The 22805-nt window shown below is 61.7% G+C and overlaps 2 protein-coding genes across 2 annotated transcripts; one reads left to right on the top strand and one right to left on the bottom strand.

Moving 5' to 3' along the window:
* Positions 1–1418: 1418 nt before the first annotated feature.
* On the bottom strand, positions 1419–3521 carry LOC134557003 (cysteine-rich tail protein 1-like). The gene is made up of 2 exons (XM_063409578.1): positions 3403–3521; positions 1419–2847 (listed from the first exon to the last, which is right to left on the bottom strand). The coding sequence occupies exon 2, from the start codon at positions 2837–2839 to the stop codon at positions 2408–2410; it is 432 nt and encodes a 143-aa protein (XP_063265648.1). The 5' UTR covers positions 2840–2847; positions 3403–3521; the 3' UTR covers positions 1419–2407.
* A 15095-nt stretch (positions 3522–18616) lies between these two features.
* On the top strand, positions 18617–22805 carry RNF208 (ring finger protein 208). Its single transcript, XM_063409482.1, has 2 exons — positions 18617–18757; positions 20248–22805. Exon 2 carries the CDS (start codon positions 20943–20945, stop codon positions 21738–21740), a length of 798 nt encoding a protein of 265 aa, XP_063265552.1. The 5' UTR covers positions 18617–18757; positions 20248–20942; the 3' UTR covers positions 21741–22805.

Genomic DNA, 22805 nt, shown 5'->3' with positions numbered 1-22805 from the left:
AGCCTGCACCCTGCCCTGCTCACCCCCTTTTCCTGCTGCTCCAGCTTAATCATTGCCCGGCTGTCTGGCAGGCAGCGCCGGCCGCTCCCGCCGTGTTTGCCATCGCCGCGGGGCTGGGCAGAGCGAAGGGCAGCGGTGACACACGGCAGGTACGGCACCCTGCCCTGCCCGATTCCCGGGCCCCGCTCGTAGCGGCCGCTGTGGCCCTGGGCTCTGCCCGAGGCCCCGCACACCCTTGGGAACAGTTCTCCGTCCCCAGGCCGTGCGCGTCCCGCAGAGCCCCGGGCCGCCCGCCCTGCCCGGCGCTGACGCGTCCCTGCCCGGCCGCACGACAGAAACACGGGGTGGATCTGCCCGTCCACACTGCCGCGCTCCGGGCAGCGAGAACAAGAGAGCTCCTTGTGCGATCACCGTGGGGCTGTGTCCCTGCCAGCCTCCCTGCCAGCCGCGCACCGCCGGCCACCCCGCCGTGGGGCCCGGGCCAGGCAGGGGGGTCGGGACGGGGGAGCCGGACTGACAGGGCCAAACCTCTGCCAAGCCATCGCCACCGCAGCCCAGAATATCCCGGGGGGTGGGGTGTCAAGGGGGATGGGCTTCCAGGCAGCGGTGGGCTCCCAGCAGTGGTGGGCTCCCAGCAGTGGTGGGCACCCAGCAGTGGTGGGCTCCCAGGCATTGCAGGCTTCCAGTGAGATAGATCTGTGTGGTGCCATCCAAGCAATGCTGGGCACCCAGTGCTTGTGGGGCCTCAGTGCAGGGGGGCTCCAAGCAGTGGTGAATTCCAAGCCATGGTGGGCTCCCATTGCTGGTGGACTCCCTGGGGGTCACAGCCAGCCCAGGCAGTGCTGCAGAACCCACCCAGCTGGCCCAGCCAGGAACCTCCCTTTGCCAGGCCCTTCCTCAGCCTCTCCCAAAGACTCACAAAGTCTTTCCAGACAGGACAGTCATCCAGCTTGGCAGGGCTGGGCTGAGCACCAAGCCAGCATCCCCAGGCAGGCAGCAGCAGCCTGTATTGGGAATGCCTGGGCACTGCTGGATGCAGGCTGGCACTGTTGGATCCAGGCTGGCAGCAGGGCACCAGGCAGCAGCCAAAGAGCTCAGAATGAGCTCCTGCTGCCACGAGTCAGCAGGGCAAGGGTTAAGCCTGGTTTAAGCAAGAAGTGACACAGGAATCCCAGAAAAGCCTGGATGAAGGGAAGAGGCACACCTTGGCAGGGCAGGAGAAGGCTGTAACTTTATTTGCAGCACCCTGAAGTCATCTGCAAACACAGGCACTCCTCCCAAGCCCCGGCTCCCGCAGAGCAGGCAGTTCTCCAGCAGCCATGGAGCAGCTGCTGCCTGGCAGAGCAGCTGTCCCTGGGCTGCCAGCCCCAGGGAGGGACGTCAGCACCACAGCGGGACATCAGCACAACAGCAGGCTTGTTCCAGGTTGATGGCAGCAGCCCCAGCCAAAAGCCCAGCCTGGAGACGCCCCAGCACACTGGGAAGAGCCAGCAGGCTCCTCCCGCCCTCCTCCAAGCCCAGGGACTTCCAAAAGGCTAATGCTGGGCCTCTGCATCCCCAGCAAGGTGCCCCAGTGCTGCCCAGCTGCTGGAGCTGGGCCAGCCATCTGCACTGGACCCATCTCTGGGATGCAGATGGCACAAGAGGTTGGGCCCAGCACCCCACAAGTCTGGCAGGAGGAACAGAATGGAGCTGGGGGTTTCCTGGCACCGAGATGTTAATGCCCACATCCATGTTGTGCCATCAGGTGGTGCCCTGTAGCACAGCCCAACACTCTGCCATGCTTTGGCTGTCTTTCCTGTTTCTGTCCCTCTATCCCATGGGCAGTGTGGTGAAGAGGAGCAGGACCCAGATGGAGTTCAGTGCCAGCAGCATCCCCATGATGCTGTGGGAGAGGGGACAACTCAGTCCTGGGGAAGTGGGTCCCTGTTCCAGCTGGAGGCTTGTCCCTGGCTCCTCTGCACTGCCCCAAGACAGTGACGATGATGTCCTCCTCTGCCACACACACAGGGCTGCCAGCATCCAAACCTACCCACGGGCAGGTGGACACTGCCCACACCTTCCCAGGGTGGAACCTTCCCAGCATGGTGAGACTGGCAGGAGCTCTGTGCAGGACTGCAGGTTCACAGTGCTGCCTCCTCTCCAGTGTATTCACTTGTTGGTGACATCTGTCCTGGCACACGTCATCCTCAGGGCTCCCGGGCCCCATGGCCCACCTGGCAGATGCCCATCATCAGCACATCTGACTGCAGAGTTCATAGGTAAAAAGCAATGTCAGTCCAGCCAATGCCAGCTCTGCCAGGTGCCAGGGCAGCTTCTTGGGGTGCCCGGGCCAGCAGCCATGTCCCTGTGGGGTCACCTGGCCCCATCCCATGGTCAGCACACCCCGTGTGTGCAGGGAGGGCTCTTAGGAGATGACGCAGCAGTACTTTGGGCAGCAGGAGCAGCAAAAAAAACCCCTGCAGCAGCCACATCTTCTGCCAGCCCCCTGCTCCTGGCCCTTGGGTGGCTTGTCCAGGGTCACGGTGTAGAAGGAGGCAGATGAGTCCCCATTGGGCATCCTCAGGCTGGCGTAGGGGTTGTAGGGACGTGACCAGGACTTGTCTGTGGAGATGGTTGGGCTGTTCCAGCCATTAGCAAGGTCTGCCTGCTCCTCCCCGCCCCAGGAGGGCATGGCTGCGGGGTTGGCAATGACGGTGGGCTCATCTCTCAGGTAGCGAGTGATGAAGCTCTGTTTGAACTGTTCCCGTGGGATGTTGACACTGGCGTAGGGGTTCTCCACGGTGACTCCACGATCCATCTCCCAGCACCGTGTCAGCACACGTGGCCCGTCAGGCATTGCCCACCCTGCGGGACAGAGCTCCTGTTACCGCGGGGTGTGGGGGTGTCAGTGCTGGGGTTGTTGTCGCAGCAGGGGAAGGGAACCCCGGCAGACCCCACTGGTTTGGGTGCAGAGCTGTGCTCCCCACTCGCCGCCAGCACCAAGGGACCCCCACAAGGTACACATGGATCCAGCGGAGTCAGGAGGGGAGGCAGGAGCAGGGGGGCAGCAGGGGGTGAGCAGGGGGCCGCAGGAGGGGTGCTGAGTGGGACACAGAGTGCAGGTAGGGCAGTGGAGTGGGGTAGGAATTTCATGGGGGACACAGAGCAGAAGGGAAAGAAGTGGGGAGAGGAGCGCGAGGAAAGAGGGTGCAGGGCAGTGGAGAGGCAGAGGGAAGCGGGGACAGGACAAGGGCAGTTGGGGTAGGGGTTGGGGACGAGGCAGGCGGTGGGAGACGGGGAATTGGGGCGGGGGGCGCAGAGGAAGAAGGGGGCCAGGCAGGGGAAGGGGCGCAAGGGGGAGCAGGCAGGGAGCAGGCAGGACATGGGCAGGGTGAGGGCAGCGATGCCCCCGGTACTCACCGAGCGCGGAGCTCCGGCCGCTGCGGGGCCGCTCTGCCCCGGCTGCGCTTCCTACTGCACGGACCGCCCCGAGCGGCGCCGCCCCGAGCAACCGACAGACAGACGGACCGGCCCCCAGCGACAGGCGGCCCCGACCGACACACAGACAGATAGACGGCCCCGACCGACACACAGACAGACCAGCGCCGAGAGATCGGGACAAGAACACCCCACAGGCAGCACCCACCGCCCGGCACCCAACAGCCGGCACCCACACACCGCCCAGCCCAACAGCAGCCGAGCAGCCCGGCCCGCTGGACACCGGCACAAGGCAGGGGCCACAAGGAACTGGGCACCAGTACCAGGCACTGGACAACGGGCACCTGGCACTGGGCACTTGGCAGTGGACAGGGAGGCACTGGGACCAGAACTGGACAGGGACATTTGGCACTGAACAGGGGGCAGGGGACAGCGGGAGGTGGGCACTGGGCAGAGGCACTGGGCACCAGGCAAGGTCACCAGTACCGAGGCACCAAACCAGCACCAGCCACTGGTACCAGGAACTGGTACCAGCAGTGAATATCAGCACCAGTATGGGCACTGGCACCAGCACCAAACAGTGCATAGTGAACACCACCCAGCAGGCAGTGCCACCAGGCACTGTCACCACCACCAGGCACTGACACCAGTACAGCCACCAGTCCCATCCACAGCCCCAGCACTGTGTGCCACGCACTGGGCACTGAGCTCTGGACACTGGCACCAGCACTGGCACCACACTGGTTCTGGGCAGCAGGCAGGGACTGGGAGGGGGTCACTGCACTCCACTCCACAGGTCTATGGGAGCCAGCAAACCCTGAGCATAAGGTGCTGGGCAGAGGGCACTGAGCACCACAGACATGTCCTAAGCACTAGGCAGGGGACACCAGGTCTGCACCCTCTGGCAGCCCCCAGGCCTCCCTGCCAGGCTCTGCCTGCCCCCATGGGCACCCAGGTCCCTGCAGCCCAGGGTTCCACACCCCCTGCCTGGCTGTGTCTGACCTGTCGAGCCCTGAGACCCCAGTACCAGGGCTCTGCTTGGCTGTGGCGTGGCCTTGTGCCCCCAGCAGGACCTTTTCCAGGTGGGTTCAGGGGGTTCCAGGGCATGGCTGGATGGTGACACAGCAAGGTGGGATGGAGTGAGGACATGACTGTGCCAGGGCAAGGAGACGGATGCCCAACACCTTCCCACAAGCAGTTCCATGCAGAACCTGTCCCTCCCTGAGCCTCAGGGATGATGGGACAGTATCCTCCTGGATAGGCTGGGGACAAATCCTCAAATTGCAGCTGAATCCTACTGGGAGTGAATTATATTTCCCACACACATTGCAAAGGAAAAAGCCACTTCCTTCTGGCAACAGAAAATATTTCTCCCCTGTCCTGAGAAGCAAGGGCTGCCCAGGCCAGCCCCTTGGCACTCATGGAACAAGCAGGAGAGCTCCAGAGGGCGATGAGAGGCTGCTGCCCCTGGCAGCACTGCCCCTGGGATGAAGCTGCCAGCATCTGCCTGCCCCAGCTCCCCTGCCTTCCCTCTGGGGCTGATCCTTCTGTCCCTAGGCCTGCTGGGCTGGCAGGTCCCAGAGGGTGGTTTCCCTGCAAGGAGGCTCAGCAGCCTGCCAGGTGGTGGAGGGAAAGGAAGATGGAGGCCTGGAATGTTTGGGGGGAGAAGCTGACCCTTCTCTGATGAGTTCTAGCATCGAGAGGGGGGGCCTCATGCCTCAGTTTGTGCCTCAGTTTGTGCCTCAGTTTCGCCTCTGAGGACTGAGTGGGGGTGCAGCACAGCATGTGTTGTGACAAATCAGCATCACATCACACAGCTGTTGGGTTTGAAAGCTGCACAACTCCCGCACAGACTACTCAGGGCTTTTCTGCCACTGCAGGGTCACCTGGAGGAGAGCCACCAGCAGCCCCTGTCCCTTCACTGGGCCTCGCTGCTGCCCAGTTTTCCCTCCCTGAGCTGTTTCCCCAGAAAAAAACTCATCTATTTGACTGAGCAGGAATAGAAAAAGAGGCACCCTCCGCCCGGGTGTCCTGCGGTATCCCCAGCCCTGCCTGCCCGTGTCCCCGGCGTGTCCCTGCCTGCACAGGGGATGTCGCTGTGGTTCTCTCCAGCAGCACTTTCTCCTTCCTCGCAGAGCCTCAGGACTGGCTGGGTTTGTCTTTTAGCCCCAGATTTCCGTGCACAGCCCTATTGCTGTCTTGCAGGGAGCTGCGAGGCTGCACGCCAGGCACAGCCCGGGTCTGGGGGACCCTGAGACCCTGCAGCCCCCGTCTTGAGAGCCTCCCTCTCCCAAAGGGTCACCTCACAGAACCTCGGGCATTTTTGGGTGTGGACATCCCACCTGGCAGACCCCACCCAGGCGCTCGGAGCAGAGTGTCAGCCGGGATCTGAGGTGTTTCCATGCTGGGGACGTCTCAACTCTCTCAGCATCCAGCTGTGGCAGCTCCCAGCTCGCAGGCACTCCTGGATACACTCATCCTCTGCATGGCAGATCTGGGGCAGCCCCAGATGAGGAGAGGCCTCACCAACCACGAGCAGCAACCCCTAATCTGGAGCCTGAAGTTCAAACGTTTTATTTCATGCCAAGAAATTCTCCAAATCGAGCTCCAAGGGCCACATCCAGAAATCGTGTGTTGATCCCTGGAGGGTTTATAGACGATGGAGGACCCTCAGGTGGAAAAGCTGCTGCACCAAAGCTCAAGCTGCTGGTTTGGAGCTGTCCTGTGTGGGATTCCCCAAGCTGGGAGCTGGCGGGTGCTGCAGAGCTGTGCCCCCCTTGAGTAAATGGAGGAGCTGAACTAATGTGAGGCTCTTTGTGGCTTAAAACCAGCCTAATTTCCTGCAATTGTTTGCAGGGGGAAAAGAAATAAACAGAAAAAACCAACCAAGAGCCCAATGCCCACCCTGAAGATGTCCTGTGCTGGGGGAGGATGGAGAGAGAGGTTCTCAGAGATGCCACTCTACTTCCAGAGGAATAGTGATTTGAGAAGGAGCCTGGGAAAACCTGGAGAGAGGAAAAAAGCCAATGTTCATGGAGTTTTGGGGGTCTTTTGTTTGTTTGGGGTTTTTATGTGTGTGTTTGGGTGTTGTGGTGTTTTTGGTTTTGGGTTGGTTTTTTGGGTTTTTTTTATTTTGTTTTTGGGGTTTTTGTGTGTGTGTGTGTGGTTGTTTGGTTGGTTGATTGGGGTGGGTTGGTTTTTTGGGGGGGGGCGGTTTTGGTGTTTTTGTGGGGTTTTTTGTGGGTTTGTTTGGTTGGTTGGTTTTTTACTGGCTAGTGAACTTGCTGGAAGCCTGAAAATTAGGGGCCAGCCCCGTGGAGGTGGCTGGGTTCCCAGCATGGGCTGCAGGTGCTGCAGGGGCAGGAACATCCCCAGCTGCAGGACTGCAGCCAGGAGGAAAGTGCTGGCTCAGGAGTTCCTCAGTCCCAATCCATGGGATTCTGTCTCCTCCCAGCCGTACCAGGCAGGGCACCCAGAGCCCCCTGCCCTGTGAAACCCAGCACAAGTTGTTGGGAGTTTTTGCAGGATACCAGAAACTGCAGTGATCCACTGGGAGGCCTCAGCAAAAGGCACATTTATTTTGTTTAAACAAACAAACCGGAAAGCCACAGTCACATTCTGTTCGTGGGCCTCTTTCTGCTGGGGACAGGTATTTGTGTGGCATCCCAGTGGTGGAGCTTTCCCAGTTCCAGCTCCCCCCAGGGCTCTCCCAGGCACCAGGAGTAAAAATCTCCTGGACCGACCCCGTTTGAAAGCATTTCCCTGGGGCTGCCGGGCGCTGCAGTGCCTGGCGCAGGCACAGGAGGGTGGTGATGCTCCTTGCAGCCCGTCAGCACCGGAGGAGGATGAGGGGCGACGCTTCTGAGCGAGATGGGTTTTGCCACCCGAGGAGGGGGTAGCTCAGTGAGCCCCCAGTGCAGACGGAGGCCGCTCACCAAACTTTGGGGGGGCTGAAGGCTTCGCTGAAGCTCAGGAGAGCCCGTGGGTGGCCGGTGTGAAGAAAGGACACGGGGAGGGGTTGGGACAGTGCAGGGATGGGAGGGCAACCCCCAAATCCAGGCTGTGTGGAACACATGTGGGACGATTCCCTTCGGGACACTGCAAGTCTCCCGCCGTGCAGCACAGCTGTGTGAGGTTTTCTTCAAGGCTTTTACCTTAATTCTCATCTGCCTCCTCATTAAAATCAGAGTGAGGCCCGGGAACAGAAGGGGAGATCACAGGAAGAGTGAGGCACCAGTGAGGTGAGCATCCCATAAGGAGAACCCCTTGGATCAGTGTCACCAGCACCAGGGCTCAGCTGCACCCAGTGAGGGTGGGCTGTGGGTATGAGGGGATCCCACTGGTGCAGGTCTGAGGGGCAATACAGGGACCACAGAGCAGGACCCAGGGATAAAGCTGCCAGAGATGGGGTTTGGGGGCTCATGGAAGCTGCAGGATATGGTGCTCTGTGCCCTTGAGCAGCACAGCCCCTCTCTAACACCCTGGGGTGGGAAACTCCAGCACAAAATCCAGCCTGTGTCCCTAGGCCTGTGCTGAGCATCCCATGGGCAAAGACCCTGCCTCGCTCATCTCCACGTTTACCCAGGGCATGCAAGGAGTTTCTACAGTTCTTGGTTCCCTCTCAGGAAAAGTGATGTGTCCCAAAGGATGGCAGCAGCTTTTAAAGCCCAAATGGAGCCTGGAAGTGACCTGCCAAAGCTGCTTGGAAGGAGGGATTTGCTGTGGGGCCAGAATGTGTCCTTTCCCTTGGGTCAGCACCTGGGTGCACACGCTGGGCTGTCCTGGCCTGGCCCCCATCCTCCAGCAGGCCGGTCCTGCTCTCCGTGCCAGCTCCGAGCTCTCGGCTCTGTGGGGAGGGGCAGCACAGCTCCTCTGCAGAGCCTCCAGGCCCCACTGCTCACCCTGCAGCACAGCACAGCCCCCGAGGGCTGCCAGCTCCTCAGGTCTGCCAGCATCCCCTGCCAGCGCCACCCCGATGTGACATCCCAGCCACCCTGCGGGCTCAGGGGTGGGGACAGGGGCGCGCAGCGGGGACACGTGTGCTGGGCACGGTCCTCTCCCGGTGCCCGCGGGGACAGGGGCGCTGCAGAGGCACAGCTGCGGTGCCTAGTGCGCCGGGGCTGCTCGGCGCCTGTGCTCCTGTCAGACACCCGTGCAGGGATGCTGACCTGCAGAGCCCAGAGCCTTTCCAGCTTAATGCCAGGCTCTTCCCTTCGCAGGGGAATGCCGCGTTCCTCGGGGATGACGACTTGGATACATAACCCGGTGTCCAGGCTGGTATGGCCACACCGACATCACAGGAGCAGGCCTGGCCCGCTGCCGGCCTCTCCCCGGGCCGCAGGAACCAGAGAGGAGCTGGTTTCCTTATCGCCCTCCCGCAGCCCCCCTCCATCCCTCTCCCCTGCAGCTCCTGGCCCGGCCACCCCCGGGTCACGCCGGGGCTTGGCAGTGGCGTGGGGGAAGCGAGCATTGTGGCTGCCCACTGCGGCCCGGCAGGAGGAGAAAGCAAGGATTTCCTGGCCTGGAGCGAGTCCTTCCCGTCTCCTCCCAGCTGCCGAGAGCCTTGGGGCTGAGGGTGGGCTGTTCCCAACAGGCTTTGGACCAGGAGCCAGGGGCTGCCCCTGCAGGGAGCTGCTGCTGAATGTCCAAGGAAGCAGGAGGCAGCACAGATCTGGGCATTTCTGTTGGCAGTGCCAAAATCTCCCCCTCTATCCATCCTACCCATAAACAAAATCCCAGCTCAGGCAGAGCCTTTGGCCAGCACTGAGATGTTCCCTTTGGTGCCTGTGCTTTCTCACCCACAATGTGCCACGGGGAGAGTGGCAGCTGGGTGGCCTTGTGCCATTGCACAGGGAATTCAGGAAGGGCAATTCGCCTGTCGCCAAGCTCCGCCCAGCCCCACAGGTTGATGCTGTGGGGATCTGTGTCCATGGGCCAGAACCTGCAGCTCCCTGTGCAGAACCAGCCCCGCACTAAAGACTAAACCCTCCGCAGACACCTGGAAAAGGGGCTGTGTGAGCCCCAGCTGGGACACACAGTTGGGCAGCTCACATACACAGCCACGTTTCTTCCTGCTCAAATGTCACTTCTCCTTCCTGTGGAGGGAGCAGCCGAGGCGGGGGCAGCTGCTGCTCCCACCCTCGCGGGCTCCTGAGCAGCCACGGGGGCGATGCTGTGGCTTCCGCTGTGCCACGACCTTGTGCAGTGACTGCACCTGCCGGTAGTTTTTTAGGACAAGGGTTGGTTTCCTGCTATATCTCCATGATTGAAATTTTCCAGGCCTGGGGATGGCTGTGGCAGAAGGGCTGTCACTCATCTCCTGGCCTGGACTGTCCGCAGCACTTTGCCATCCTCTCCTTTGGCCCCTGCCCCCGGAATGGATTAGGGGTGGCACCATCCTGCCCCAGTGAAGGCTTGGCCGTCACCATCCAGGGCTGCTCTCCACACGGGGATCCAGCAGACCCTGTGCGGCACCCAGCTCCCAGCCAAGCCCTTGGCTCCGGCTCTCTCCCAGTGGAGGCCTGGTTTCTGTCCTGCCGTCTGCTTGTCCTCCCTCGCACCAAACAGTCCCCGTTTGTTTGGCTCTCACTGCCGGCTGGAGCCGGGGCCGCGTGCCTGGGCCGCCTGTGCACAACGGCGCCTTGTTCACCGCCTCCCTCCCCGCTCACTCCTCGCCTGCTTTAGCAATTATCCCAATTAGCTATGCCCTCTGCTTGCTCCCCAGCTGCACCACAGACCCTCATCCCTCCTGCCCCGGTGGCAGCAGCACTGCTGTCCGGAAGGGGCCACCCTGGGCCAGCGGGGCATGGGCACCGGGGCTTTGGCAGCTGCCTTCCTGGGTGGGAAACGGGCAGACTGTGCAGAATCCAGGTGGTTGTGGCCCATGCAGAATCCCAGGGCTCTCTTCAATTCTCTTTGGCACTTGAGTAGGGTAAGGGACCTGTGCCGACCCTGCCGCTCCCGGGATGCCACTGGCATCTCCCTGGCATCGCCTGGGTGGGTGCTGCCCGTCCTGCCCCAGCCGTACCGGGCGCCACCCCCGCCTCACTCCCTGGGCACGGGGGTGCAGCCAGACGGCTTCCAGCAAGCCACAGCCCTCGTGCCACCGCGACTGCACCATCCTCATCCTCCCACAGCTGCCAGGTCAGTCAGAGCCAGGGGCGGGTGAAGGTTGAGGTTTCCACACGCTGACGAGGGCTGGGGCAGTGAAGGGGCCTTTCCACAGCAGCTCCTGGCAGTGCCGTGCTCCAGGGCCACCTTCTCCTCTGCCCCCTGAGCCCACAGAAAAGCCAGGGTGCAATCCCTGGGGAGGTGCTGGGCACAGGAACATCCCTGCCAGCAGAGCCCAGCGAGAGCAGCAGGACCGGATAGATATTCCTGTGTGCTGGCAGCGCCCCATGCACCTCCCAGGCTGGAAACCCAGGGCAGGCAAAGCCCCGCGGCCACTGCCCGCGGCCACGCCAGCCCCTGAAATGGCCACAGCATCGTGGGCAGCCCCTGCCAGCATTCCGATGCTGCAGCCATACGGGGACACAGCACCTGGGCAGGGACATCACCAGGCAGGGCCAGCACCAGCGCTGCCACTGCCGGGATGGCTCCGAGCGCCCTGCCCTTGCTGACAGCAGCCCCGGGCTCCCGGGGTTTGATCTTTACTGCTCGAGCCGGGCTGTCTGCTCCCATTTGTGTCTGCAGAGGGAGGGATGGGAGTGCCGGGCTGGCGCAGGCTGGCAGCTCCGTGCTGGCACGCAGGCAGCCGCCGGGCAGGCAGCCCCTGCGCTGCTGCAGAGCCTCCTCCGCAGCCCTGCCAGCCCAGAGCCCCGTGTGCAGATCAGGGTCCTGCAGAAACCAGGGCTGAGTGAGCCCAGGCAGGTGAGGGGCTCCCAGGGACCCTGTGTGCCTTGCTGGGAGACAGCGCTAAGCATTGACCCTGCCCCTTCAAAGCAAAGCCCTTGAGCCTGCAGCCTCAAAACTGCCCCTTCTTCCTCATCCATAGGACCATGACTTCTCCAGAGCACCAGGGGGGGATCTGTGGGTGCTCCCTGCAGGGCTTCCCGTTTCCCCCCCCCAAAACACACACGTGCCCCCAGGAGGGACATGGCTCATGGTGGTCCAGGTCTCTCTGGTTACCCCTGTCTTGTTCTGGTGACACAGCACAGTCCCAGTGGCACCCGACAGCTTCTGCAGCAGTCTGGACATGCTGGGTACAACTCCCCAGCTGGAGCCCTGGTTTCTGTTATATGGAATGGCCTCACCTCCCCATCTCACCCTGGCTCCAGTGCTCCACTTGCTTCCCCACAGCCTGCACACAAGTATCAGGCTGCTGCAACTCCCTTGCACCCAAAGGTCTCCCTTCAGCCAAGGCCCTGGGAAAGGAGTCCTCTCTCAAGGGAGCAGAGGGGAGAGAAAGGCCTCGAGATCCTCAGAAACAGCCCAGCATCCTGGCACTAGACATATTGGCCCAGGCTGTTGGAGGACTGGAGAAATCAGGGTGATGAAAACCCCAAGGCCAGATGATGCTGTCAGCCCCAGGGAACACCCCCAAGAGCTGGTGCAGCCCCCCCCCATGCCTGGCCCATGGGATGCAGCCCCTCCCAGGGACCCTTTGCCATGGGTCCCACACTCCTAGCTCCCACCTACAGCAACTCTGGGGAGTTCACCAGCTCAAACAACTCCTCATGCCCAACCCACTCCTCTGTCCAACCTCCCATCCCCAGGCCTGTGAGCCACCCCTCCTCCCCTGCTGCAGCTTTCCCATATACTCAGACGAGCATTGGCTCAGCTCCCTGGGCTCCAGCAGCCCCCCAAGGCCTCTCCAGCAGCCTCTGCTGGAGCAGGAGCTGTGCCCAGGGCCAGCTCCCAGCTGTGCACCCACACAAGCCCCCAGGAGGGTTACAGGCGTGCAGGGAAAACAAAATCCTCAGCTCAACGCTCGAATTCACCCAGCTGACCCAGAAATGCAGCCATGGTGCTCCACATGAGCATGGGTTGCCCAAGCTGAGCAGAAGGGCTAGCAGGAGACCAAGGAGTGCTGCCAGCTGCTGAGAACGGGGATGGGGAGCACATTTTGCTCAGGTCCTGTTGGGAGCCCCAGGACAGTCACACTGGGACAGCAGGGTCCCACCACCTGCAAGCACAGCCACAGCCTGGTGCATGGGGCTGTGTCCAGAGGAAGGGGGACAGCAGCCTGGAGCCAAGCAGGACTCAGTGGGTCCCATCCACTGCCTTCAGGGAAGTTTTCCTGCAAAAGCTGAAACCATACTGCAAAAACAACTGCTGCTTCAGTCTGGGCTGCTGTTGGGAGCTGTGTCCCAGCTGAGGCAGTGCCCAGGAAGGAGCAGCAGGACTTTGGGCACCGGGGCACCTGTGCCAGGACCACTGTGTCCCAAAGGGCACCCCGAGGGCACAGGCAGCCACCGCTGCTCCTCCTCCCTGACCCAGTTTGTGCCTGGCTGTGGCACCCAGGCAAGCAGTGCTGGCAGGTCAGAGCACCGGCCTCTCCCGGGGAGCCAGCACAGCAAACACTAAATGTCACCACAATTACAGGGCGCCTGCCACAGCCCCAGCGTTGGCACCGCAGTTGCTCCACCAGCCCTGTACCCACCCAGCCCGTGAAGGAGGGCTGGGACAGCGGCTGGATCCCAGCTCTGGCACGTGCTCTGGTTTCTTCTGAGCCTCGAATCCCTCGGGCTCTGTTAAAGCCGGCATTAGCTGGGCTGCACAGGCTGGGGCAAAGCTTCTGCAGAGCTGCTGTTTCTATTTCTGGGCCAGCCCTGTCCTGTTTTCCTTGGACACAAGGTGTTTTCTAAAGGAAATGGGTCTTCCTTGCACCCTCTCACCCCTGAAATGGAGCTCTAGGTCTTGGTCACCTGTGCCTGGGCCAGCAGTCCGTGGGGAGCTCCAGACACCCACCCCATTCCCCAGTAGCATTGCAGGACTGGACAGGAGTTTCTGACTGTGCTGCTGTGGGGTCACCAAGCAGATGTGAACTTCTTCTCTGGGGAGTCCATAGGACTGTGCCTATCTGGGGCTGGGGAAGATGAGATGAAAAAGGGGGCTCTGATGGGAGTAGGGGCCCCAGGTGCTCCACAGGGCCTGTAGCTCAGAGTGTGGCCAGTGTGTCACTCTGGACCTCGTGCAGGGAAGCTTTGAAGGACATCCCACCACCTCTCTGTGCCCTGCTCTACTGTTTGACCCTCAAAGAGAAAAAGATTTTCCATGTGTAGCTGTAGGGAAATATATCTGGAATTTCCTGTGTCCTCGCTTGTGGCTATGGATCCCCATCCTCTCTCCCTCCTCCCAGGAGATAACTGTGGAGAGCAGTACATTTTCCATGAATGTTCTTTTCTGGCAGCTGAGCAACCCCAGGTCTGCAGGCAGGGCATTGGTGGGGAGGGCAATGAAGGTCACCACATCCGAGGAGAGAGGATGTGATCCCTCTGGCCCTGGCCCCTCACCTCCCCCCAGCCATGTGCATTCCCCCTCCTCCTACTCCTTCCTGCAAGGTGGGCCCCCTCCTCACACCCAGGGTTCATAGAAGTGGCCTAGTGTTAATCATTAATAATAAAAATAATGATTAAACCCCTTGGAATCTGTTGGGGCTTTAGGATCATCTGTAACCTTCAAGCTGATCATAATGCCACGTGTGCCTCTCAAGGTCTGTGTATGGCTTCAGACACTTTGGGTATCCCCTGAGCATCACTTCTCTCATGGCAGGGTCTCTGAAGACAGCTGCAAGCCTAGAAACCAACCCATGAAAGCCCCCACCATGGTATTAGGATTGTACTGCAAGAGCATCAGTGGTCATGTCCTGACCACCAGCAACTAACCCACACACTGCTTTAAACGGCAACCAGGGAGCAGCTCTGCAGCAGCTGGGGCATCCGTCAGCTACCAGCTGGCAACAAGAGACTTTGCTGCTTTCCTGGCAGTTATTTCAGTAGCATCCCTCCTTCAAAATGGTGTTTGCTCTGGTGGGCAAGCTGCACAGACAGCTGCTCTGGTGGTTTTGGTGGAGCATTGTGGCCAATGAGAGCTGCCCTGCTTTCCTCTTCTGTTAGGTCTGTGCTGGGCTGTTGTGGCCACCTCAGCCAGCCCTGGCGAGTCTCAGCCTGGGGTGGTGCTGATTGTGGCACTTGGGGTCCCTTCTCCTGGTGCTCTACCAGGGGGATGGAGCCCAGAGGATGAGAACACGGGGTGTGGGTACCACATCCATCGCTCGCAGCCCGGCCAGGCCAGGCTGTTCCTGTGGCCCCAAGCAGCTGGGCAGGCCCTGGCACCGGTGCTGCCCCGCACAGACCTGCAGGGAAAGCTGCTCTCTGCAAAGCTGGGGATGAGCTCATGTTTTTGTGGGTGAGTTATCTGTGTGATGAGTGATTCACCAGAGCAAAACAAGATCGGTGTGAGAAACAGACAGGATTTTGGGAAGAGCTGTGGATGTGTGCAGGACCCGGACAAGCGAACTGCTGAAGAGAGCAGCAGGGAACTAAGAAAGGTGGTCTGAGGTGCTGCCACCAGAAGCATGGACAGCAAGGATGGGGGGCCAGGTGTGGGACAGGAAGGTTTGGCACACATAGAGCTGTCAGCACACCCAGGTGGGGTGGAAAGAAAAGCCCCAGGTGCCATCACAGCACAAGGCTGGCACTGAGCAAGAGTGGGGCCATCCTCTCGGAAGAGGTCCTTCCCACAGGTGCTAGAAATCCAGAAGGGCAATAAAATCCTTGGCAAACAGCTGGATGGCTGATAGTGAGGGAGAAATTTAGGGCCAAATGAACTTCTGGCTTCACCATTCATGTCAGCAAAGCCTGGGCAGCAGTGTTACAGCTCCCACCACGTTTGCAAAGGTTCCAGACTGATCCAGTCAAGACACTGGACAGGAATGAGCTTTGCAGAAAGAAGCTGTGGTTTCACACAAGGCCAACATCAGCTGAACTACAACAATAACCTCCTGATTATAAACAGTAAAACCTTGTTCATTTGGGACAAATGAAGGGAATCCACTGGCAAAGCTGCTCCTGCATGTCTGTCCAAGGAGAGCTGGACCCAAGGACAGCAGGTACAACTGAGCTGAGGAGCAACCTCTGAACCCAAAGTTGTGCTTGGTCTGCTGAAAAGGTCTCTGAAAATGGTAAGACACATCAGTGCTGCTTGTAAAACCCAGGAGAGCACCCTTATCACATCAGCACAACTCAGAAGACATTCTGGAGATATCCACATGCAGCCAAAATACGTACATTTATGATAACACAAATCCAATAGGTTTTTATAAAAGATAATGCAACGTGTAGGTTTATATGCCGAAGTTAGGTGTTAAACCAGGAGTAAGAGACAAGCCCCAAAGGCAGAGGTGGCCACGGCGCTGAGGTTTGGTAGGGTCATCCCTTAAGTCTGAGCCACACGGGCCCAGACAGAGATGGAAGGTCTGGATTTTGAAGGATGAGATTATTTCAGTTTGGGTAGAAAGCAGAGATCCTGGTGGACCAGCTCAGCAGAGGAAAGGGAAAGCTCTGCATTGAGCATGCGAATCAGAGGCAGAGCCATTGGGGCAACAGGAATATCCCAGCACCTTGGCACAAACACACTCTTATTCAGCAGAAAAGATGCTCAACGTAATTTATGATTATTTTTAAATAGAGCTGTTGCTTAACTCATGGAATAGCAGCATAATAACATCGTGTAGCTGGGTCAGCACAGGGATGCCATATGAATTAATAACAGAAAATAGCTTGTGCTCGCTCACTTCCTGCAATTTCCTCTGCTCAGTGAGCTCAAGCGTAAGACCTCAGCTCTTGCTATCTGCACCCAGGCACGTTAGCAGGGAAGGAGCACCTGACACAGGGAGGATGGGGAAGATTAAGGGAATCCCTGTTTAGTGGTGTTAGAGTGCTAGTCAGCAGCAGCCGCCTGGCAGGTGAGCCACCTGATTTCGGCAGGTGAGCAGATCAAAGAATGGCATTTAGAGGGAGCAGAGGCCTTCAAAAATCCCTTCTCCAGTGAGAGAAACTGAAAGATTAAAACCTCAGTCATTGTCGAGAAGGGAGCAGGTATTTCCAGGCAGAGGTGACGCTGCAGGGTCCCCAGGGTCACTCTGGCCTGGGAATGGAACACAACTGAGCCCTTGGGGTGCCAGGGAATCCTGCCTGGGTGGCTTTGGTCATCTCTTCCAGGTCAGGAGGAGATGGATCTGGATGTGATTTTTAGCATCATTGCCTGAAGAGTGGTTGAGAAAATCGTCTATGGGCTGCATAAGGCCTGGCAGAGCTGTGAAATATGTAACCTCCAGCTCCTGTGTCCAACCCACTGATGGCAGGTCCAGAGGACAGTGGTTGTGTGAGGACAGTGGGGTTATGTGGACACGACAGAGCTCCAGGACCATGCAGACCCCTTGTTACAGGGGCTGGATCTTTGCTGCAGCAGGGCTGGAGAGTCAGCAGGCAGGCCTGGGCAGGATAATCTTCAGGAAGGGCATAAAAGTCCAGGCAAAATCCTGGAGGAATATAAAAATCTAAAAAACAGCAATGGGCAACACTGGCAAGGAAACTCCAGCAGCACCCAAAGGAGCCTGGTGAGCCCCCACCAGCATCCTGCTGCAGCCAGGGCTGGATGGAGCAGTGGAGTGGGTTTGGATTGAAGAGTGCACATGCCTGGGTCACTGTTCCTGGGGTCGGGGCACGGGAGCTGGAGGGCTCTGAGTGGGGCTGCCTGCTTATTTTGTCCATCTGCCTGTAGGGTCCCCATTCTGGAGGCACCCTCAGCAGAGGGAGAAGGCAGCCTGGCCTCTAACATCTGCCAGGGGACATCCATGCCTCTCACACCTGCAGGAGCCAGGAAGCATGGACCAGTAGTTATCTGCTCAGGGCACCTTGTGGGGTGCTCCTAGCCTGTGAGGTCCTGTCTGCTGTTCCGCTCTGGGGGTCACACCAGCAAGCCCATGGCCGTGAGTGATGGCCCAATGCTCTGCAGGGACCTGTCAGCATTGTTGGGACCCAGCAGTCGTGTGACCCCCCCCACCCACCACGCTGAACCCACCGTGTCCCCAGGGACCAGTGAGCCCCTGTGCCCAGGTGCCCCGGAGCTCAGCAGGGACTGGGGCCCTGTCAGGGGACCCCCTCTGCTCCCCTGACCGCCGGTGGCCATGGATCCCAGGGGACACAGTGGGTGCATGGCTGATTTGGCAGTGGGAAAAAGCAGTGGTGGGGGAATTCCTGGTGGTCCGACCTCTTCCCAGCCCCGGAGGCTGCAGGGGCTGCTGGCAGGGCCCCGCTCCCTGATGCTGCCCCACAGCCGCGGCCCCGGAGCGGCACCGGCGCCGCGGAGCCGCTTCCAGCGGCGCTGATGCTGAGTCACCGCGGGCCCCTCGGAACAACCCGCGGGGGCCCGGCCAGCGGCGGGAGAAGGAGCGGGGCCGCAGGGAGGCTCCGAGAGAGGCCATGGGGAGAGGGGGCGTGGGGCAAGAGGGGCTGTGGGGTGGGGAAGCGAGATATGTGGGACAAGGGGAGACGGTCGGGACAAGGAGGAATGTGAGGGGCGGGGGCTGTGCGGGGCGGATGAAGGGGTGCGGGGGGCAGAGCGCGGGGCAAGAGGGGTGCGGGGTGGGGAGGGGGCGTGGGGGGAGGTGGGGGTGCGGGGCGGGGAGGGGGTGTGCTGGGCGTCAGGCGCTGCGGCCGGCGGGCCCCGGCGCTGCTGAGCGAGAGAAATGTGAGGCGGCTGCACCACTGCGGCGGCACTGCGGGCGGCGGCGGGAGCGCGCAGCAGCGCCCGCGCCGCCGGGCCCCGGGAACGGCGGGCACGGAGCCGCCGCTGCCTGCCCGCTGCAGCCCGCCGCTGCCTGCACCTGCCGAGGGGCACAGGGGGGCCCGGCATCAGCCCCCTGCGGCCCGCGCTGCCTGCCGGGGGTGTTGCATCAGCCCCGAGCAGAGCCGGGGTCCGCGGCCGGGGGCGGCGGGGGGAGCCGGGGGACGGCACGAAGGAGCCCCCCGGAGCGGCAGCGGCGGTACTGCCGGCTCCCCCGGCCGCCGGTCCCCTCCGAGCATCCGGAGCAGCCCGGCGCGGCCAGCCCCGGCCTCTGTGCCCGGTGCCCTCCCCGCGCCGCCGCGGCCGCGGCCGGAGCAGGCGGCGGGGCCGGGGGGAGCGGGGCCGGGGGCGGCCCGGCCGGCCAGGACCATCCCCGTGGAGCCGCGCCTCGGAGTCGCCAGCATCCCCGAGGAGCCGCGCCTGACCGGAGCAGCGCCGCATCCCTCTGCCTCTCAGATAACCTCCGCCGCTCGGGCCTGCGGAGCCGCACCGGGCACGGAGCGGGGGCTGGCGGCTGAACCGGGACCCCTGCCCGGGGCCAGCGCAGGTAACGGCGGGCAGGGGAGGGGGGCGCACCCTGCGGGCGTGCGAGAGTGCACGTGTGTGTGTGCGGGGAGCGCTTGTGTGCACAGGCGTGTGCTCCGCGGAGCTGCGAGCGTGGGGCAGGGACGCGTGTGGCTGGGGATTGCGGTGGGAGGCTGGGGAATGAAGGATGCTGGAGAGGACTGTGTCACCCCCGAACTGATGGGGATGCGGGGTACGATGGAGGCTGTGTCACTCCAGAAATGGTGGGAAGGCAGGGCACGGTGGGGGCTGTGTCACCTCAAAAGTGATGGGGATGTGGGTACGGCAGGGGCTGTGTCACCCCCGAAGTGATGGGGATGGCGGGGGGCTGTCGCCCCAGGGCGGTGGGGGTGCAGGGTGCTGCGCCAGGGCTGTGCGTGAAGGGGTGTGACAGAACGAGCGTGGGAACGCGGTGACAGTGCATGGCACTGCTGACCACCACCACTGCTGTGCCCGTGGGCGCTGCGGGTGACTGTCTAAGTGAGAGCTGAAGGCAGAGCCCCCGGGGCTGCTGCTGTGTGCGGTGGGGAAGGCGGGAAATATGTGCTGCTTGTGGGGCTCAGGGTGCAGGATGTGGGGTGCAGGATGTGGGCCCGTGATGGGAGATGAAAGAGGCAAGGCCTCCCTCCGCAGGGCAGGATGCTTGTGGGACCCCAGTGCTGCCAGGGCATGGCCCCCGTGAAAGCCCATCTGGGGCTGGGCAGGGATCCAGCCCACCCTCCCAGCCCTCAGGCGGTTGGGGCTGGACCCCCACTGCCTCTCTTCATCCCCAAAGGCTGCTGCTGCTGCAACCAGATGGCCCCCTCGGGCCCCCTCCGCCAGGCCTGGCAGCGCCCGGCAGGAGCAGGCATCCCTCTAACAGGATTTGCAGCGTGATGGAGGAGAGCGCCTTCGCCCTTCTCGGAGGAGAGCCAGGCTGGCGCAGGGGCTGCTGAGGGAGAAAATGGCCTCGGGCTGGCTGCGTGCCCCCCATCTTCTGCCCGCAAACGTGGCCTGTCCTCCTCATCAGCTCTGGGACAAGGGCAGGGAGCTGGGAAGGGGGGGAGAGGAAGCTGGAGGGAGGGATAATAGCAGGGACAGATCAGGAGCAAGCGATGGAGGTAAAAATAGATCCACTGAGCAGAGGAGGGGCTAAACGTGAGAGAAAACCCTGAGCAGAGGCAGGTCGGCGGAGGAACCCCTTCGGGAGGGGCCCTGCAATCCAGCGGGGCTCTGGGGGACCTGCCCTCCCACCCTCAGGGCAGAGGGGGGTCCCGGGACCTCGCGCTTGGGGCCGCCGAGGGGATGCCTGGGGGGAAATACCTGCCTGATGCCGCTTCCGCAGCCCAAGCACGCGGGCAGATGGACAGGACCTGCAGGGCTCGATCGCTAAATTGCCGGGATGCAGGCGGGCACGCACCCCGAGAGAGTGCTGGCAGGCGGTAGATCCCTGAAGAGCCTTGGATCCAACCCCCTCTCACTTTTCATTTCCAGCAAGCACGAAGCTGAGCTGGGGACAGAGGTACCAGCAGGGACCGAGGGGACAAGGTGTGTGGTGTCCTGGCAGCAGCCGAGGTGAGCTGCCCCTCCGGCACGGGATGTGCCCTGAGCCCCTGCCCTGTGGGAGCTGCTGGTGACGGCAAGTGGGAGAGCCGGGAAGTCAGAGCAAAGGAATTTGCAAACACATTCTTCAGCACCACGAGGATCTCACTGCATGTAAACAGGAATAGAGGCCGGGCTGGGGCGAAGTGAACTGCCTCCAGTACTGCAAGACCCTCCCTGGACTCACCTGCCCTGGGCAGTGCCCAGCCAGCATCCCCAAACTACTGTTCCGGACTGCAGCTGATCTGCTGTGGGAAGTGGCAGCAAAATGGAAGAGTAGGGCTGCTGAGTGACTGCCAATGTCACGTTAACATCCCGGCGAGGCTGCAGGGAGCCAACGCTTTGATCACCCGCCCAAGAGCATCTGGAAGCAGGCAGGATGCCACTGTGAGAGCTGCCTTCTCCTGCTTGCCCCAGCCTCACGCCTGGCACCCTCAGGGCTGGCTGCAGAAGAGGGGCGCATGGCCCGCTGGCGCTGCCCCATCTCCCCAGGATGCGCTCCCGCACCAGCTGCTGCTCCCTGTGCTCCTGCTCCGCGGCCAGACCGAGATTGAAAACTCAGCAGGCTGCCAGCATGTTTTAGCCTCATGCAGGCATCCCTCAGAGACCCCAGAACAGTGGACAGTAATGTGAAAACGATACTCATGTCGTGTCTGAAAGGGCAACAGGTCATCATTAAAATGGAGGCGATGAAAATCATCCACCCGGAGAAGTTCTCGGAGCTGCAGGCGTCGCAGCCGCGCTACGCACCCGCCCCGCGCCGCGAGCCGCCCCTCGTGGCCAAGCGCGCGTGGCCCTCCGAGTCCGAGATCATTGTCAACCAGGCGTGCGGGGACATCCCCGCCTTGGATGCCACCCCCGGGCCCCTGCCGCTGCCCCGGACTCCCCCCTTGCCACGGCGCGAGCGCGGCTACCAGGGCCAGCGCAAGGGCAGCTCCGAGGTCTGCTACCACCGGCAGCCGCCGTCAGACGAGGTCATCGTCAACCAGTACGTGCTGCACCCCTCGACACCCTGCGAGCCCCTGGAGTGCCCCACCTGTGGCCACATGTACAACTTCACCAACAAGCGGCCTCGCATCCTCTCCTGCCTGCACTCGGTGTGCGAGGAGTGCCTGCAGATCCTCTATGAGTCCTGCCCCAAGTACAAGTTCATCTCCTGCCCCACCTGCAAGCGGGAGACCGTCCTCTTCACTGACTACGGGCTGGCGGCGCTGGCCGTCAACACCAGTATCCTGAACAGACTGCCGGCCGAGGCCCTGGCTGCCAACCCTGTCCAGTGGAGCAGCGACACCGACCGCAGCTGCTACCAGACCTTCCGCCAGTACTGCGGGGCCGCCTGCACCTGCCACATCCGGAATCCGCTGTCCTCCTGCACCATCATGTGAGCCCCGCGCCCCGCCCGCTCCTCCGCAGGGGCACGGCGGGCGGGACAGCACAGCCAGCGTCACGGCCGGTCCCTGTCCCCTCTCTGCCAGTGGCACAGCCAGGGAATGCTCTAATACTCACCACGGCCAAGGATGTGGGACTGGTATCCTTGCCGGCACCCACGGGGGGCACTGGGGGTGCTGGGACCTGGCAGCAGCCCCCTACTCACCAGTGGTGCCCAGGGAGAGGGACCTGGCATGGGGAGCACATCTACCAGCGCATCCAGGGTCTGCAGCTCCCCTGGCCCTGCAGTGGGTGCTCCCGTGGTGCATCGAGCATCTCACCGTGCTCCTTCCCTGGGCGCCCCTCCCTCCTCTCTCCCCGGCTCTCCCAAGAGCGGACGCTGGGTCCCAGCTGGAGTGACACCCTCCCCAAAGCCTCACAGCCGGCAGCAGCAGCACAAGGAGCCCTGGAGATGCATGGGGCCACACTGGGCCACCCTCCCAGCACAGGAAGTGAGGACAGGTCCCCAGCTGCCTCCTCCACCCCGTCTCTGTAAGTTATTTGCCAAAGCTTTCATCTCAGTGGCCACGCCGCCATGTGTCCGAGTCTCAGTAGCCACACCAAGCCGCCACCCTGGACCCTCGGATGCCAGCAGACAGGTCCTCCGCAGGCCCTTGAGGAAAGCTCCACTTTGTCCTCGTTTTGGAGGATTCTTGTTTTTCCCCATCCATCCCCAGCTGCCCCATCCCAGGCCACTACGTGTTCACAAAGGCATTGAGCTGTGCCCGTTCTCTGCTCCTCCGCCCGGGACCCACTCCTATGCCCCATGAGATGGCTCAGGAGGGTGGCACAGGGTCCAGTACCCCAAGTTGCTGACTCCAGTGAGGGGATTTGACTGGGCAGAGGGCAGAGGCACCGAGGTCTGGCTCCTGCCCACAGTCCCTTCCCAAGAGCAGCAAATCTGCTCTGACCCCTGTGTGGAGGGGCTGGCAGAGTAGCAGCCCCCTGTACAGTCTTGCTTTCTCCAAAGCACCTGGAGGGGTAAGTTTGCTGCCAAAAAAAAAAAAAAAAAAAAAGAAAAA

The sequence above is a fragment of the Prinia subflava genome, chromosome 12 (genome assembly GCF_021018805.1).
Source record: "Prinia subflava isolate CZ2003 ecotype Zambia chromosome 12, Cam_Psub_1.2, whole genome shotgun sequence".
NCBI classification, from domain to species: domain Eukaryota; kingdom Metazoa; phylum Chordata; class Aves; order Passeriformes; family Cisticolidae; genus Prinia; species Prinia subflava.
The sequence above is the reverse complement of the archived record's forward strand: the minus strand, read 5'-3'. Positions and strand labels throughout refer to the sequence as shown.

What these genes read in the sequence shown, in the direction of transcription:
- RNF208 (XM_063409482.1), top strand. Translation starts at nt 20,943, where the DNA reads ATGCAGGCATCCCTCAGAGACCCCAGAACAGTGGACAGTAATGTGAAA.
- LOC134557003 (XM_063409578.1), bottom strand. Translation starts at nt 2,839, where the DNA reads ATGCCTGACGGGCCACGTGTGCTGACACGGTGCTGGGAGATGGATCGT.